This window comes from Carassius auratus, chromosome 19, assembly GCF_003368295.1.
Source record: "Carassius auratus strain Wakin chromosome 19, ASM336829v1, whole genome shotgun sequence".
NCBI classification, from domain to species: domain Eukaryota; kingdom Metazoa; phylum Chordata; class Actinopteri; order Cypriniformes; family Cyprinidae; genus Carassius; species Carassius auratus.
In genome coordinates this window covers 20,025,092-20,044,501 of record NC_039261.1, presented here as the reverse complement: position 1 = coordinate 20,044,501, position 19,410 = coordinate 20,025,092, and the positions used below count along the sequence as shown (strand labels likewise).

The following is a 19,410-nucleotide window of genomic DNA, read 5'->3' as shown; positions in this document are numbered from 1 at the left end:
TTTCTGAAGATCATGTGACACTGAAGACTGGAGGAATGATGCTGAAAATACAGCTGTACATCACAGAAATACATTACACTTGAACAGATTCACACAGAAAACAGATATATTAAATAGTAAAATTATTTTTAGTAAATAGTAAAAAATTATTTTGGATCAAAAATTATAGGCTTGAAGAAACTAAAAAAAACATTAACTATCATACTGTTCAATAACTTTTGACTGGTAGTCTATAATTTAATTATAAAGTAGAATTTAATCATGCAGTATACATTTAATTTATAATATAATTTATATTATTTATTAAACATTTAATTAAAAATATAATTTAAAGAATTGGTCTGGTAGTAATAATCTTTAGAAATAAAACAATAAGTTAATTGAAAGAGGAAAAACATCTGCTATCAGCTATTTTAGTAACAATGAATAAAATTTCAATAATATTTTTGTTTTTCTTAATTTAAATAATGTAAAGATGCAGTAAAGTCATAATAATTTTCAGGGTTCAGATTCTTTCTGAAGATGTTCGTTTTAAAAAGTCATTATTATTATTATTTTTTTTTTTTTTTTTTGCTTTTTATCCTCCTAGTTTAAGAACAACAACAAAAAACATTTTTAGTAGTAAAAAGTATGTAAAGTTTTAGTAAAAGTTTAAGAGTTCAGATCCTTCTTCCTGAAGGGTTAGGGATGGTGCTGCAGGGAATGATGGGAAGTGTCTCTAGAGCGCTTTGAAGCTCTCGGTGCTGAAGGCCTGGTTGTCGTAGGGGTTTGGGAGACTGCTGCCGGTCTGTGGCCGTGTTTGCCGTCGGATCAGTCTGTAAACAGCTACGATGGGGATGGAGACAACAGGAGCGGTGCTCAGCAGCACACAGATGGCAAACACCCAGTCCGAGTACGGCTTCACCTCCGACTCCGGGAACTTTTCCTGCACCATCACAAACACAGCATTATGAATTTGAAGATCGGGGTACATTTCACTTATTTTGTCTGCTGGGCAATATGTAAGTATCTTTTGTAGCCTCTGAAAGGCAATACTAAATAAAAAAAGATATTTAGGCAAAATGAGAAAAATGTACACATCTCCATTCTGTTCAAAAGTTTTCACACCCCGGCTCTTAATGCATGGTTTTTCCTTCTGGAGCATCGGTGAGTGTTTGAATCTTCTGTAATAGTTGTGTTTGAGTCCTTCAGTTGTCTTCAGAGTGAAAAGATGGATCTCAAAATCATACAGTCACTACTGGAAAGGGTTCAAATACACAAAAATGCTGGAAAACCAAAAAAATTTCTGGGACCTAAAGGATTTTTCTGAAGAACAGCAGACTGTTCAACTGTTCAGGACAAACAAGAGACTCATGAACAACTATCACTAAACACAAACACACAGCTGTGGATCATTCAGCTAACAACACAGTATTAAGAGTCAAAGGGGATGAAAACTACTGAACAAGATTATTTTTTATAAATTCAACTATTATTTTCTCTATTGGACTATATGTAAACTTTAGTTGTTGTTTTTTTTTTTCAAAATATCTTATTCAGGTCAGTACTAAATAAACAATAAGATGTTATAAACGCACATTTTGCAAGGGGTGTGAAAACTTATGAGCAATAACTTCTTGGCTACGGCCGTGTGTGATACTGTGGGGACGCTGGGGGTTATTGTTGTGTTGTGTGTGGATGTGCTTCAGACTCACGTATTCTGGGTTCCAGGCAGGATATGTGGGGTGTTTCTGGACCTGGACCACGATGTACGCCACCAGAACCACCAGGAGCATGATGGGACTGATGCCCATCCAGCACACGCGCCAGAACAGGTTCGGCCGGCGGCCCGTCATGCTCTCGATATCATCACTGAACCTGAAACACAAGTCATCTGTCTCGATGAACCGTCTCATACTGATTCCCAAACTTCTCTTGTCAGCCAAAGCTGAAGATGTTACTTCCATATTTCAATAATAGATCAGCATGCTCATGTGACATGCAGAGAAACATGACATGATTTAAACTTTTGTTTTAATTTTTTTATTTTAAAATTATTATTATTATTTTTTATAATTTAATTTGTAGAAAGTGTTTCGTTTAAATATTGATTTATTTATTTATTTTAACTTTGATGAATTTTATTTTTTACATTTTTATGATTTCAGTGTGCAAATTTTAAAATAAAGGTTCTTAAGGTTCTTTACAGCGATGGCATTGAAGAACCATTCAGTAAAAGGTTCTTTAAAGAAACATCTATTTCTTCCATTTTAATGATATGAAGAACAAAAAAAAGTTATTCAGTTGATAAAGGTTTTTTTTTTTTTTTTACATATTTTTATACTTTGGTTTTTATTGAAATGTATTGCATTTTGAGTATTTCTTTTATTTTTTAAATATATATTTTTAATGATTTAATTCATTTTAGCAAGTGTTTTAATTTTTTTTTTATTACAATTATTAATTTTAATTTTACATTTTATTTTATTATTCATATTAATTAAACATATATAATTTAATTTTAGCAATCTTTCGTTTTTGTATTTTAAGATTAATTTAATTTAGCTTTTTACTACATTTTTTGGTGTTGATATTTTAATTTTAAATTTTAATGGTTTCATTTTAAGTGTGTTTTATCTGGATTGTTTATGTTTTCATGAAATCATTCATTTCAATTTAACATTCAGCGTTTTTAACATTTAAGTGTTATTTTAATTTGAAAATTATTTTTGAATTTTATTTTTGATTATTTTGTGATTCATTTAAATCACAAATACATTTTTCCAATTTAATTTATTGGTATATGTAGGGTTTTATTAATGATGATCTATTTTGATGAGCTCATGAACCCTGCTCTGATGAACAGCTGTTTGCAGCGGCAGCTTCTGTTGTGTTTCATCGGTCAGTCTGTGTGTAGTGAGTGAGTTCACTGACCGCTTCATCCCGTAGAAGAAGACGACGCCGATGATCTCACAGAAGGCGATGACGAGGAGAGGGATGGAGCCCACATAACTGTTGAAGATCTCCAGCCAGTAGTTGCCAGATCCCAGCGTGAAGATCAGGGCCACCAGGAAGTTGAACACACAGATCAGACCTGCACGGAGAGCTCGTGGTCAGCGCTCGAGACGAGCTGGTGTGCACCTGTGGATGGTGTGTGTGTGTGTGTTCACCTGTGAAGAGCTCTTTGGGCATCCAGCTGGGCACCAGGTGCAGGTCCAGCAGCGGCGTCAGGACTCCCTCCAGATTCCCGAACATGGAGGACAGACCCAGACTGAAGAGCATGACGAAGAAGAGCACGGCCCACACCTGTGACCCCGGCATCTCGATCACAGCCTCCGTGAACACGATGAACGCCAGCCCCGTTCCTGAAGCACTCTGGGTAAGAGAGAGCCGTCAGATTCATCCAGAGCACACCATCAGCTTTAATTACAGCTCCTAGCTTTAAGAAACAAAGCCCTGTCTTCTATATAATTGTAGTTCATTTAGCCTTTTTATTCTTTTTTTTTGTATTTTTTATATATATGTATATAGTTTTGTTTTTAGTAAAAGTATTATTTATTTGTTTATTAAACTTTAATTTGTATTTTAGATTTTTGTGTTAGATTTATTTTATTTTATAATTATTTATTATTTATTTTACTTATGTTTAAGTACTTTTGAGACCACCACCCTTTTGTTTTGAGCGGATGTTAATTTAGCATTTTTTGTATAATTTGTTTGTTTTATTTTTATCTTTTAATAAAAAAAAATAATTTATATTTTTAATTTATATTTTAATTTGTAATTATTTTTGTAATTATTTAAAATGTAATTATTTTATTTTATAATATTTATTTTGTATATTTTTATCAACTTTTTATTTACATTTGTTTTTTGCTTTTTTTGTATTTTGAAATGTTCACTTCAAAGTATTTTTTTTAAGTAATTTAACATTATTATTATATTTTATATATATAATATTATTTTTAATCTTCAAGACCGTGTTACGCACTGAAATTAATACTTTTATTCATCAATGCTGCATTAAATTGATGAAAAGTGAAGAAATGTATGATGATACAAAAGATTCCTATTGTAAACGAATGCTTTCTAATCATCCTGAAAAATAAAATGCATCTCAGTTTGCTGTTCTGAAGGGATTTGCAAGCCAAATGAATAAATATAACTGTGTAGAAAGAGAATCTGAGCTCTTTTATGATTGATTTTCTGTTCTGTTGATGATTTAGTGAGCAATGGTTTACCTGGTCCAGAAAGCTCTGGAGCTCGCAGTGTTTGAGGTTCAGACTGGACACCTTGTCCGGATCGGTTGAGTTCAGATATGTTAACCAGCTCTCGTAGTTCTCCATTGTGATGTTTCTTTCAGTGACGTCGAAAGCGTTGGTCAGATCCAGGATGTTACTGCAGAGGAAGGAAACACCATTAAAGCCTCTCCTTACAGTGTGTGTGTGTGTGTGTGTGTGTGCGTGTGTGTGTGTTAATGCATGATAAGAGTTCAAGCTTGAGTTTGCTGTGCTTCACCTGTCAATGCAGGAGTTGAAGTTGCTGGTGGCTTTGAAGCCCAGGATGGCGAAGATGGGAATGGAAGCGTAGAGAGACGTGGCGCTGTTAATGATCCCAACAACCAGAGTGTCCCGTTCACAGTCATTCCTGAAGAACCACAGACACAGTCAGGTCCACACGTGTTTGCACACTTTTGCCTTTAGGTGAAATGTAAGAATCATTGGTGTCATTGATTTGTTTTTTTGTCAGGTTGTACTTTTTGGGGTTGTAGCTGGAGAAGGCGATGAGTCCCCCGAACGCCAGAGACAGAGAGAAGAAGATCTGGGTCGCAGCGTCCAGCCAAACCTGAGGATCCATCAGCAGCGCCCACTGAAGAGACCAGATCACACGTCAAACCTGTGTGTGTGTGTGTGTGTGTGTGTGTGAGAGAGAGAAGCTCACGTCTGGAGTGAAGAGGTACCGAAGCCCGTCTGTGGCCCCGGGCAGAGTAAGGGCCCTCACCAGAAAGATGGTCAACACCAGATATGGAAATGTGGCCGTCACATACACGGCCTGCAACACAGTCCAGAGAAACACTTCTAAACAATGCATAGTTTTTTGTAAGAGAACGAAACTCTGAAAATGCGTGAAGATCCTCAAAATACACATTGTTTATTTTCCCCAGATTTTTTACACTTATTCTTTAAGAGATATAACGTGTTTCGTGTTCGGGTCATTTTTGACCCGGGTTTGTATGGGGCACCATTAGTGTCAAAAATACCTTCTGTAAAATAATCTGTGAAGTTATATTAGTGTCAAAAAATATTTGTAACTTATATTTAGCCTTTCCCCTATGTCTCTTATACTTCTGGACTGAATTTTGTTGATAAACATGAATATCTATCTAATAGATTAAATGAAAAACTGATCACTTTAAAACACTTTATGCAAGTTAAATTATTTAATCTTGTTTTAAATCTTTGAGTATTGTTTTTCTTTTGTTAGAAATAAATATGTAGGTTTCAAAAATTTGGTTTAGAGCAATGGTGTAAAAATTCAGATCTTAGAAAGATTTTTAATTTAACTCCATTCGTTCCAAAGGGGTTAATAATTCTCAGATTATGTGTTCTTATAAATTTCTTACAATTATATATCCAAATAAAATTTGTCATCAGTATTGACTAAAATATGGTTGTTTTTAGTTTTTAGGTTTTTGTTTACATATTGCTCTCGTTCATGTGCAATTTCAAAGAATTTCTTAAATTGATTAAAAATGATGAAATGCATTAATAACACGGTAACATTCAAAACTTTTGATATTTTTTTAACATTCACTTATAATGAGAAGTTGCTGGTTAGATACAGTTAACAGTTTTAAGTTATGACTGTTTTATAAAATAATAATAAATGTTTTTTATTATTTTTTTAATCATATTTCAAATGCAGGGTTATCTACCAACACATAACCCATGATGCAGCTCAGTAAAGGCTGGTGTATTTGGGACGGTTGGGCTCACCTTGCCGATGGTCTCGATGCCCCGTATGAAGCAGATGTAGACAATGCTCCAGGCCGAGGCCAGACACACGACGAGCCTCCACTGCAGCGAGCCGCTCTGCTCGATGTCCGGCGTGATGTTCAGTGTCTGTCTGTACCAGAAGTAGTTGACCGGTGTGCTGGCCAGACACTCCTGCACATAACCTGTAACACACGGGCCCAGGTCAACACCTCAGACACTTGAGAAATAGTGTTATATTATATGTTTATTCTTAATGTAAGTACTTCATATACTTACATTTAATGTATATTTTATTTATATTTACTTTTTAATGGATTTATTTGGTGAATTTATTTATGTATTCCTATTTAATTGTTTGTTTAAAATTTTATTTTATCATTATTTTTATTAGCTTTTTTAGATTGTATTTGTTTGCATTTTTCTTTACTTTTAATGTAAATTTATGTTTGTTTTATTCATATTTATGTATTTATTTTATTTACTATATTTTTTATTTTAATATATTTGTATGTATTTATTTATTTATATGTATGTTTAATTTGTATATATATATATATATATATATATATATATATATATATATATAATTTGTGAATATTATATAAAGTATATCTTAAACTATATGCATTCCTAATTGTATTGCATTTATGTTTTTATTTATTTTCTATTTATGTATTTATTTTCATTTAATTTTTGAATGTAGTTTTTTTTTTTTTTTTGCTTTGTACTCTTACAGATGTTATTAATTAGATTGTTTTTGTATTTTTCTTTACTTTTAATATACATTTATATTGTATTTATTTTCTTTTTATTCATATTTTGGTAGTTATTTTATTTACCATATTTGTATTTATTCCTTTATTTTTATGTATGTGTGTTTATTTTATTTTATTTATATTACATTTTATTTATTTATTGCTGATAAATTACATGACTGAGATATGCTGACAGGCCTTGACAGGTTTTGTAACAATTGCTCTTCTATTTCTTTCTCTCTCTCTCTCTCTCTCTTTCCCTCTGTCTTCTTACATTTTATGATTTACAGTATTCCGATTTTTTATTAATTCCTGTCTGAACCTCATCCTTCGCTTAATTTTCATTATATTGCATTTATGGGCACCTGACAGAAAACAAGTTTAATTGTGATGAAAGAAATGTCCAAATGGACTGAGATGTTGTATTTGTTCCAGGTGTGTTTTTCTCTCCGTACCGGTGCGGTTCTCGCTGATGGGGCATTGACTCCAGGGCAGTGGCTCCTGAAACGAGTGGAAGAAGTACCAGAGAACCCAGGCCAGGATGGTGTTATAAAACAAACCCACCAGCAACGAGATGATCATCGACGCCACGCCTGCCAACACAAGCGCAATCATACGGTAATAACCCAATAATGCTTTTATGAGCTCATAAAGACTTATAATGCAGGAACACAATCTGACAACACATCAAGCATTCAGTCATGGAAAATCACAGAACAACCAGAGAATAAAAGCCATGTTTATCTGTTCAGATAAAATTCAGCATGTTTCACATCTGTAAAAACAAAGCTGGACCTATCAAAACTACAAATGAAAGTCCCTTAGATGCTAAACCATGCTTGCAAAATATTAATCATGTTAAAACATGCTAGCAATTTGTTAAATAATGTTAGCAACACGCTATCAACATATTAAATTAAAATGTTAAATAACAATATTCTTATCATGTTCACAACATGAAAATCATGCCAGCAACATGCTAATCATGTTAACAATGTGTTAAAACATGCTTGCAGTATGGCTACAAGTTAATCGTGTTAACAGTGTGCTAAAACATGCTAGCAACCTGTTAACAAAATGCTAATCACGTTAACAACATACAGTAATACTAACAACATGCTAATCATGTCAGCAACATATTAATCATGTTAACAATGTGCTAAAACACGTTAATATGCATGTTAAATCATGGTAGCAACTTGCTTAAATATTTTAGCAATGTTCTAGAACATTTTAACAACATGACTTCAAGTAACATTTTTAAACGTGAAACTAGTTAGTTAGTTATTTCAAATAAGGCTTTGTCAAGCCATCATCGAAGTTAGCTTAGGAACTTTTTGGTTTTATGGTTGTTTCTGGAAACATTCTGCATGTTAGTGTGTGTGAGTAATGTGCAGAAGAGTGTGTTTGACTCACCGACTCCACCCAGCAGAGGAGAGATGGAGTGCCAGACGCCGATGCTGCCCTTCCTCAGACTCTGACCGATGGCCAGCTCCAGATACAGCAGAGGTAGCCCCTCGAAGACCAGTGCGATCAGGTACGGGATCAGGAACGCACCTGACACACACACAACAACACAACAACCTCCAGATCTGACTGTTCACAAACGCAACAACCTCCAGATCTGACTGTTTAAAAACTGGAAAGTTACTTTTTATGGAAAGTAATGCAATACATTATTGTGTTTATTTTATATAGAAAAGTAACTTATTCTATAAAAAAGTAACCTTTTGTGTTACATTGTTACTTTTTATGGACAGTAATTCAATACAGTATTGCGTTATTCAGTAAAAAAGTAATTAATTCAATTAAAAAGTAACTTATGTTACATTGTTACTTTTTATGGAACGTAATTTAATACAGTATTTTGGTATTCAAAAAAAAAGTAACTTACTGTGTTACATTGTTACTTTTTATGGAAGGAGTAATTCAATACAGTATTGCGTTATTCAGTAAAAAAGTAATTAATTCAATAAAAAATTAACTTATTGTGTTACATTGTTACATTGTTACTTTTTATGTAACATAATTCAATACAGTATTTCGTTATTCAATAAAAAAAGTAACTTGTGTTACATTGTTACTTTTTATGGAAAGTAATTCAATACAGTATTGTGTTATTCAGTAAAAAAGTAATTAATTCAATTAAAAAGTAACTTATTGTGTTACATTGTTACTTTTTATGGAACATATTTGAATCCAGTATTTCGGTATTCAATAAAAAGTATATTATTCAATAAAAAGTAACTTATTGTGTTACATTGTATCTTTTTATGGAAAGTAATGCAATACAGTATTTCGTTATTCAATAAAAAAGTAACTTATTGCATTACATTGTTACTTTTTATGTAAAGTAATTCATTACAGTATTGCGTTTTGCACAATAAGAAAAAAGTAACTAATAATAAAAAGTAACTTATTCAATAAAAAAGTGACTTTTATGGAAAGAAATGTATTACAGTATTGCGTTACTCGATATAAAAGTAGCCTATTGAGTAACATTGTTACTTTTATGGAAAGTAATGCATTAAAGTATTGCGTTACTCAATAAAAAGTAAATTGGTACATTGTTACTTTTTATGGAAAGTAATTGACTGACACTAATGCGTTGTTCAGTAATGCATTACAATATTGCGTTACTCAATAATAAAATTAACTAATTGTGTTACTTAGTTACTTTTTATGGAAAGTAATGCATTGTTATTTTACTTTACTCTTTGTCACATGGGTTAAAAAGTTTTATTTTTGGCAACTTTAAAGGCCCTTTCACACCAAAAGTGAAATTGTGCCTCTGTCTCTGCACTTACTCCTGGTTCCTCTCAACATGTGGACAGAAGGGCTGTCACTTTCATTACTCATTTGCAAAAGTAACTAAGAAATTTTGTTGTTAATTTAAAAGTAATGTTACATTATTACTTAATTGAAAAAATAAACCCCAAACACTGGTGATATCTGAAATTTTCCACGTAATATTGTTGACTAATAAATGCAGCAATGTATTGTATTTTGCATATATTGTTGGTGCTTTTAAATGAAATAAATAAAATAAAATGAGAAAAAAAATCAATACAAATATATAGTTAATAATAATGAATATAATAATAAATTATACTTAAAATGTGTGTGTGTGTATATATACTGTATATATATATATATATATATATATATATATATATATATATATATATATATATATATATATATATATATATTAAAATTAGATTTTTGTTCATGTACTATAGCTTATTTTTATGCATTAATTTTTTATTTTTAGTGTATATTTTTTATTATATATATATATATATATATGAGAGAAGCTCACGTCTGGAGTGAAGAGGTACCGAAGCCCGTCTGTGGCCCCGGGCAGAGTAAGGGCCCTCACCAGAAAGATGGTCAACACCAGATATGGAAATGTGGCCGTCACATACACGGCCTGCAACACAGTCCAGAGAAACACTTCTAAACAATGCATAGTTTTTTGTAAGAGAACGAAACTCTGAAAATGCGTGAAGATCCTCAAAATACACATTGTTTATTTTCCCCAGATTTTTTACACTTATTCTTTAAGAGATATAACGTGTTTCGTGTTCGGGTCATTTTTGACCCGGGTTTGTATGGGGCACCATTAGTGTCAAAAATACCTTCTGTAAAATAATCTGTGAAGTTATATTAGTGTCAAAAAATATTTGTAACTTATATTTAGCCTTTCCCCTATGTCTCTTATACTTCTGGACTGAATTTTGTTGATAAACATGAATATCTATCTAATAGATTAAATGAAAAACTGATCACTTTAAAACACTTTATGCAAGTTAAATTATTTAATCTTGTTTTAAATCTTTGAGTATTGTTTTTCTTTTGTTAGAAATAAATATGTAGGTTTCAAAAATTTGGTTTAGAGCAATGGTGTAAAAATTCAGATCTTAGAAAGATTTTTAATTTAACTCCATTCGTTCCAAAGGGGTTAATAATTCTCAGATTATGTGTTCTTATAAATTTCTTACAATTATATATCCAAATAAAATTTGTCATCAGTATTGACTAAAATATGGTTGTTTTTAGTTTTTAGGTTTTTGTTTACATATTGCTCTCGTTCATGTGCAATTTCAAAGAATTTCTTAAATTGATTAAAAATGATGAAATGCATTAATAACACGGTAACATTCAAAACTTTTGATATTTTTTTAACATTCACTTATAATGAGAAGTTGCTGGTTAGATACAGTTAACAGTTTTAAGTTATGACTGTTTTATAAAATAATAATAAATGTTTTTTATTATTTTTTTAATCATATTTCAAATGCAGGGTTATCTACCAACACATAACCCATGATGCAGCTCAGTAAAGGCTGGTGTATTTGGGACGGTTGGGCTCACCTTGCCGATGGTCTCGATGCCCCGTATGAAGCAGATGTAGACAATGCTCCAGGCCGAGGCCAGACACACGACGAGCCTCCACTGCAGCGAGCCGCTCTGCTCGATGTCCGGCGTGATGTTCAGTGTCTGTCTGTACCAGAAGTAGTTGACCGGTGTGCTGGCCAGACACTCCTGCACATAACCTGTAACACACGGGCCCAGGTCAACACCTCAGACACTTGAGAAATAGTGTTATATTATATGTTTATTCTTAATGTAAGTACTTCATATACTTACATTTAATGTATATTTTATTTATATTTACTTTTTAATGGATTTATTTGGTGAATTTATTTATGTATTCCTATTTAATTGTTTGTTTAAAATTTTATTTTATCATTATTTTTATTAGCTTTTTTAGATTGTATTTGTTTGCATTTTTCTTTACTTTTAATGTAAATTTATGTTTGTTTTATTCATATTTATGTATTTATTTTATTTACTATATTTTTTATTTTAATATATTTGTATGTATTTATTTATTTATATGTATGTTTAATTTGTATATATATATATATATATATATATATATATATATATATATATAATTTGTGAATATTATATAAAGTATATCTTAAACTATATGCATTCCTAATTGTATTGCATTTATGTTTTTATTTATTTTCTATTTATGTATTTATTTTCATTTAATTTTTGAATGTAGTTTTTTTTTTTTTTTTGCTTTGTACTCTTACAGATGTTATTAATTAGATTGTTTTTGTATTTTTCTTTACTTTTAATATACATTTATATTTGTATTTATTTTCTTTTTATTCATATTTTGGTAGTTATTTTATTTACCATATTTGTATTTATTCCTTTATTTTTATGTATGTGTGTTTATTTTATTTTATTTATATTACATTTTATTTATTTATTGCTGATAAATTACATGACTGAGATATGCTGACAGGCCTTGACAGGTTTTGTAACAATTGCTCTTCTATTTCTTTCTCTCTCTCTCTCTCTCTCTTTCCCTCTGTCTTCTTACATTTTATGATTTACAGTATTCCGATTTTTTATTAATTCCTGTCTGAACCTCATCCTTCGCTTAATTTTCATTATATTGCATTTATGGGCACCTGACAGAAAACAAGTTTAATTGTGATGAAAGAAATGTCCAAATGGACTGAGATGTTGTATTTGTTCCAGGTGTGTTTTTCTCTCCGTACCGGTGCGGTTCTCGCTGATGGGGCATTGACTCCAGGGCAGTGGCTCCTGAAACGAGTGGAAGAAGTACCAGAGAACCCAGGCCAGGATGGTGTTATAAAACAAACCCACCAGCAACGAGATGATCATCGACGCCACGCCTGCCAACACAAGCGCAATCATACGGTAATAACCCAATAATGCTTTTATGAGCTCATAAAGACTTATAATGCAGGAACACAATCTGACAACACATCAAGCATTCAGTCATGGAAAATCACAGAACAACCAGAGAATAAAAGCCATGTTTATCTGTTCAGATAAAATTCAGCATGTTTCACATCTGTAAAAACAAAGCTGGACCTATCAAAACTACAAATGAAAGTCCCTTAGATGCTAAACCATGCTTGCAAAATATTAATCATGTTAAAACATGCTAGCAATTTGTTAAATAATGTTAGCAACACGCTATCAACATATTAAATTAAAATGTTAAATAACAATATTCTTATCATGTTCACAACATGAAAATCATGCCAGCAACATGCTAATCATGTTAACAATGTGTTAAAACATGCTTGCAGTATGGCTACAAGTTAATCGTGTTAACAGTGTGCTAAAACATGCTAGCAACCTGTTAACAAAATGCTAATCACGTTAACAACATACAGTAATACTAACAACATGCTAATCATGTCAGCAACATATTAATCATGTTAACAATGTGCTAAAACACGTTAATATGCATGTTAAATCATGGTAGCAACTTGCTTAAATATTTTAGCAATGTTCTAGAACATTTTAACAACATGACTTCAAGTAACATTTTTAAACGTGAAACTAGTTAGTTAGTTATTTCAAATAAGGCTTTGTCAAGCCATCATCGAAGTTAGCTTAGGAACTTTTTGGTTTTATGGTTGTTTCTGGAAACATTCTGCATGTTAGTGTGTGTGAGTAATGTGCAGAAGAGTGTGTTTGACTCACCGACTCCACCCAGCAGAGGAGAGATGGAGTGCCAGACGCCGATGCTGCCCTTCCTCAGACTCTGACCGATGGCCAGCTCCAGATACAGCAGAGGTAGCCCCTCGAAGACCAGTGCGATCAGGTACGGGATCAGGAACGCACCTGACACACACACAACAACACAACAACCTCCAGATCTGACTGTTCACAAACGCAACAACCTCCAGATCTGACTGTTTAAAAACTGGAAAGTTACTTTTTATGGAAAGTAATGCAATACATTATTGTGTTTATTTTATATAGAAAAGTAACTTATTCTATAAAAAAGTAACCTTTTGTGTTACATTGTTACTTTTTATGGACAGTAATTCAATACAGTATTGCGTTATTCAGTAAAAAAGTAATTAATTCAATTAAAAAGTAACTTATGTTACATTGTTACTTTTTATGGAACGTAATTTAATACAGTATTTTGGTATTCAAAAAAAAAGTAACTTACTGTGTTACATTGTTACTTTTTATGGAAGGAGTAATTCAATACAGTATTGCGTTATTCAGTAAAAAAGTAATTAATTCAATAAAAAATTAACTTATTGTGTTACATTGTTACATTGTTACTTTTTATGTAACATAATTCAATACAGTATTTCGTTATTCAATAAAAAAAGTAACTTGTGTTACATTGTTACTTTTTATGGAAAGTAATTCAATACAGTATTGTGTTATTCAGTAAAAAAGTAATTAATTCAATTAAAAAGTAACTTATTGTGTTACATTGTTACTTTTTATGGAACATATTTGAATCCAGTATTTCGGTATTCAATAAAAAGTATATTATTCAATAAAAAGTAACTTATTGTGTTACATTGTATCTTTTTATGGAAAGTAATGCAATACAGTATTTCGTTATTCAATAAAAAAGTAACTTATTGCATTACATTGTTACTTTTTATGTAAAGTAATTCATTACAGTATTGCGTTTTGCACAATAAGAAAAAAGTAACTAATAATAAAAAGTAACTTATTCAATAAAAAAGTGACTTTTATGGAAAGAAATGTATTACAGTATTGCGTTACTCGATATAAAAGTAGCCTATTGAGTAACATTGTTACTTTTATGGAAAGTAATGCATTAAAGTATTGCGTTACTCAATAAAAAGTAAATTGGTACATTGTTACTTTTTATGGAAAGTAATTGACTGACACTAATGCGTTGTTCAGTAATGCATTACAATATTGCGTTACTCAATAATAAAATTAACTAATTGTGTTACTTAGTTACTTTTTATGGAAAGTAATGCATTGTTATTTTACTTTACTCTTTGTCACATGGGTTAAAAAGTTTTATTTTTGGCAACTTTAAAGGCCCTTTCACACCAAAAGTGAAATTGTGCCTCTGTCTCTGCACTTACTCCTGGTTCCTCTCAACATGTGGACAGAAGGGCTGTCACTTTCATTACTCATTTGCAAAAGTAACTAAGAAATTTTGTTGTTAATTTAAAAGTAATGTTACATTATTACTTAATTGAAAAAATAAACCCCAAACACTGGTGATATCTGAAATTTTCCACGTAATATTGTTGACTAATAAATGCAGCAATGTATTGTATTTTGCATATATTGTTGGTGCTTTTAAATGAAATAAATAAAATAAAATGAGAAAAAAAATCAATACAAATATATAGTTAATAATAATGAATATAATAATAAATTATACTTAAAATGTGTGTGTGTGTATATATACTGTATATATATATATATATATATATATATATATATATATATATATATATATATTAAAATTAGATTTTTGTTCATGTACTATAGCTTATTTTTATGCATTAATTTTTTATTTTTAGTGTATATTTTTTATTATATATATATATATATATATATATATATATATATATATATATATATATATATATATATATATATATATATAGTTTTTGTTTTTTTATATAAAGTATCAACTCTCAAATTTGGGTATTGAGATACTGATCTCAGACTTTTGTGTTTCTTCTTGCTGATGTAGTTATGTGATAAACCTGGCATTGAATTTTATGAATATAGACTGTTCGACAAATTGCTTTTGTTCCTTATTATTTTGAATAAAATTCATGAATTTCTGCATATGCTAAATGCATAAATGCAAATGTAAAACACATTTAATAACTGGTTTAGTGTTTTGATACCCTTTTTTATAATAAAGAACAGCTGTATAAATAATATTGAAATGACTTGAGCATTTGTTTTAATCGATTTAATAATTGCCTACTTAATATAATTATAACTGAATTTATTATTTAAAAGCTCCAGGAAGAAGTTGATTTATTTGATTACTTTCAACAGCAATCATAAAGTATTTTCTACAACACTTTACAGAAATGGTTAAGTTAAATGCATTATTAGACCTAACAATGAACAATATAGCGTTTATTAATATTAATGTTATTTGTGTTTTGTCATGTCGTGTTATTATTAACTAATGTTAAACGAAAAGTGCTGTAAATAAATATATTGCTTGTTGTAAATCAATGCATCAGTGTTAATAAATCAGAGCTTATCCTAAGTTTCAAACTATTACGTTAATTGTTATGTTATTTTATTTGTCTTCGAGTGTTAACGAATAAATTAAACGTGTAAAATAATATGAATATATATAACATCGAAAAAATATAATATAATGTAAAAATGTTTTAAATATACATAATTTTTCTGAGCTTATTGGTGGATGTTTTATGAGAAAATCAAATTTCAGTCTTTCTACTTCAAAATTTTACGTATTTTTCAATGACATTTGTTTGTAATTATTATCAGATTTACCATCATAAATAGTTTTAAAGTAAATCCTACACTGAATGTTTCTCAGCGTAGAAGCTGATCTAAAGCCACTCAAATCCTCATCATCTTCTGCGTTATTTTCAGTAATAATCCAGTCACCTCCTCCGTAGATCTGGCAGAGGTACGGGAATCTCCAGACGTTCCCGAGTCCCACGGCGAATCCGATGCACGTCAGCAGATACTGGACCTTATTGTCCCATTTGGGCCGTTCCTGCTCGCTGGCTGTGTCCATCCTGATGTGAGAGTGTGTGTGTGTGTGTGTGTGTGCACCACAGCTGGGTTATGTACTCGCACAACTAACTATAAACAGGGCGGATAATTTATGCATTGGTTGAAAATGCAGTTTCAGAGCTGTGTGCTGCAGTTTAATGTGTAACTTCTTCCTAAATCCGTGTTTTCCCTATAAAAACCAAGATGCAAAGGTTGCCTGTGTGTCACTGCTGTAATATTTTATAGTCCTCATTACATTTTTATATCATTCGGCTAAAAACAAAGTCCTTTCTCGTAATATACAGGCAGAGAGACAATCATAATGTGGGCACAGCTAGTAAATAATTCTGAAAGCATGGCTCTGGTTTGTCATTAAACTCAGATGCATTGTTTTAGAGGGAATGTGTGAAGACTCGGGTGTTCGGGCCACTAGTGATGACATCATCAGCTGTTCACATGTACACTAGTGCGCAGAAGATTGGGATTCTGGAAAAGGCCAAACATGTTTATATAAAAACTAAATAACATAAACTGATTTGAGTTTGTTCGCCAAAGCAACATTTCCAGTGTTAATGATTTAAGTTGAAGCACTAAAATGAATTAAAAGTACTTGTGTACTAAAACTGAAATAATAAAGCTAAATAGAAGTATGAAATAAAAACTAATAACAATGACAAAAGCACATAACATTACCAAAACTAAAAACTACAACGAATACAGATAATATAAAAAGAAATGTTTTAAAAATCCTTGAGTACAAATTAAATTAAATTAAATTAAATTAAATTAAATTAAATTAAATTAAATTAAATTAAATTAAATTAAATTAAATTAAATTAAATTATTCTGTCGTTTTATTTAACTTTAATTAATTTTAATGTATAATTATATAATTATAATTATTATATAATTATAATTTTTTAGATCGGTTTGGAATGTTTTTGTTTATTACTTATATATTTATTATGTTGTCAAGATAATTGGTGAAGTTTGAGGATGTGTGTCTCATGTCTGCTGGCTGTGTGCATGTAATGGTTTTCACTCAGTGTTGTTCTCATAGCGCCACCTGCTGCTGATTGTGAGCGGATGCAGTTTACGGCAAACACATTTAAAACATGAAAAGATACAGTAATGCGTGAAGATAATTTTTTATTAAGCAAAAATAAACAATAAGTGCAGTAAAGCTATCATAAACATGTCCTGGATTTTATATTAGCCTCATTCCTGGTTTGTAAGTGGTGATTAATTAATAATTTAAACATAAAATGACTAATTAAAATAAAATTACAAATCTAATAAATCACTTTACATATGAAATTTTAATTAAATATTTTTATTTATTAAAATCAATCAAAATAAAACACAAAAATGTATTAAATCACAAAATTATTTTTTTAAACAAATCAAAATAAAATAATAAAAAATGTAAATTTAAAAAAATAATGATACATTTAAAATAAATCAAAACAGAACACTTTCTAAAAATGTATTAAATCATAAAATGTAACATTAATTTTATTGCAAAAAAAAAACAATTCAAAATAAAACACTATAAATGCATTGAAACAAAATGTAAAATTGATTTAAAACAGTGGCAATAAAAACAAATCAGAACAGAAAACTTATTAAAAATTTATTAAACCATAAAAATTATATCAATATTTAAAAAATAAAATCTACCAAAAATAACACTCACAAAAATGTATGAAATCATAACAATGTAAAGTTAAAATAAATAATTTCAAAATGAAAAACAATCAAAATAAAACCCTTACTAAAAACAAATGTGTGAATTTGTTGTTAATTACTGAAATATTAACCTAAAATCTCAGGCTTTCAGCTCAAAAGTGTTTGTTTGTTAAACGTTTGTTAAATGATTCCCTGTGTCAAAATAATCTGAATTAATTATTATTGCTGTAAGTGTCATACAGCAGTAAACATGTGAAATATTCTTTTGTTAAAGAATTGTGTAGAAATAAGCATAAGAGCATTCCAGACAAGGTGTGGGAAACTCTTTCTTCAGAAACTCAATTAGTGTCTTTATTAGCATGCGCTGATTGTATTGTTTCGTGTGTGTGTGTTAGATAAGATATTACAGTAACTAACTGTAGATTATCGGCGTGTCCTGACTGTAAGTTCACCAGTAAAACAAAAAGCCTCTATTAGAACAAAGAGAGCACAATATATCAGCTTCTGATAATTATTAATTCAACACTGAGAGATAAGCGCTGTAAAACCTTAAGGACAAACTGTTCTTTAAGCGCTGGGAAATAAATACAGCGTGTCCTGTGGGAAATGATGACAATAACACACTCTCTTTAAAACAAACGTAGAGAATCTATATCTGTTTTCTATCCACCTTGTTTTTAATCATTTCTAAGTGGAATATGCACGGCTTCCGGTTTCATTCGCTCCAAAAATTAGCTTCACGTTTCAAAATAAGGTGGATAGAGACATTGAAAAACCATCATTGTTTATTACACAAATATATATTGTGAGTGTATATAGTACAAATGTCAGAGTTCAATACCTGGCGTCATTTAGAATGTTATCCGTGAGCTTATTTTGGTCGTGGCTTCATCGCTCCGTAGGGTCTACGCTATTGTATTCACACTGGTTTCTTTTCCGGAAATGCTGCTCTTTTCGTTCTTCTCCTGGTCCTTCGAGCAGCATCTCCACAGAGCTCGGATGATGGCGACTCCTGGGATACAGAGACTGGGAATGCCGGCTAGGATGAAGATGATCCCGCTGATCCAGCTCGGATAGTTCACCTCTTAAGAGTGGGGAAGTATCCTGTTCACACAGAACATGAGCTTAGTCTTCACACTTATTTTAATCGTTTTTATTTTTAATTATTCACGTTTTAATACATTCTTAGTGTTTTGATTTGTTTTTGCTATAAAGCTACGTAATTATTCTCATTTTTACGATTTGCTTTCATTTTAAAAAAAAATTATTTTAATTTTACATTTTATACGTTATGTATTTTTAGTGCGTATTTGAATTGTAACATTATTTTAATTTGACATTACGTTTTAAAATATAAAATTGGAACAAGTCTTTTTTTTCACCACCAAATAAAAAATAGTCGCAGTTCA

The 19,410-nt window shown here is 30.7% G+C and overlaps 1 protein-coding gene across 1 annotated transcript; it reads right to left on the bottom strand.

Annotated features, from left to right (window-relative positions):
- Nucleotides 1-562: 562 nt before the first annotated feature.
- LOC113119785 (sodium-dependent neutral amino acid transporter B(0)AT3-like) lies at nucleotides 563-16,551 on the bottom strand. Its single transcript, XM_026289441.1, has 12 exons — nucleotides 16,202-16,551; nucleotides 13,280-13,420; nucleotides 12,319-12,456; nucleotides 11,108-11,289; nucleotides 10,053-10,163; nucleotides 4,736-4,848; nucleotides 4,498-4,626; nucleotides 4,221-4,377; nucleotides 3,150-3,354; nucleotides 2,914-3,073; nucleotides 1,695-1,857; nucleotides 563-925 (listed from the first exon to the last, which is right to left on the bottom strand). Exons 1-12 carry the CDS (start codon nucleotides 16,332-16,334, stop codon nucleotides 719-721), a joined length of 1,839 nt encoding a protein of 612 aa, XP_026145226.1. The 5' UTR covers nucleotides 16,335-16,551; the 3' UTR covers nucleotides 563-718.
- Between the last annotated feature and the right edge of the window lie 2,859 nt (nucleotides 16,552-19,410).

Bases quoted from the DNA above. Each gene is read 5' to 3' on its own strand.
- LOC113119785 (XM_026289441.1), bottom strand. From the start codon at position 16,334: ATGGACACAGCCAGCGAGCAGGAACGGCCCAAATGGGACAATAAGGTC. The intron at 13,421-16,201 runs GTGACTGGATTA...TGTGTGTGTCAG, and splicing joins CTGCCAGATCTACGGAGGAG to GTGCGTTCCTGATCCCGTAC. The intron at 926-1,694 runs GTGAGTCTGAAG...GTGATGGTGCAG, and splicing joins CTGCCTGGAACCCAGAATAC to GAAAAGTTCCCGGAGTCGGA.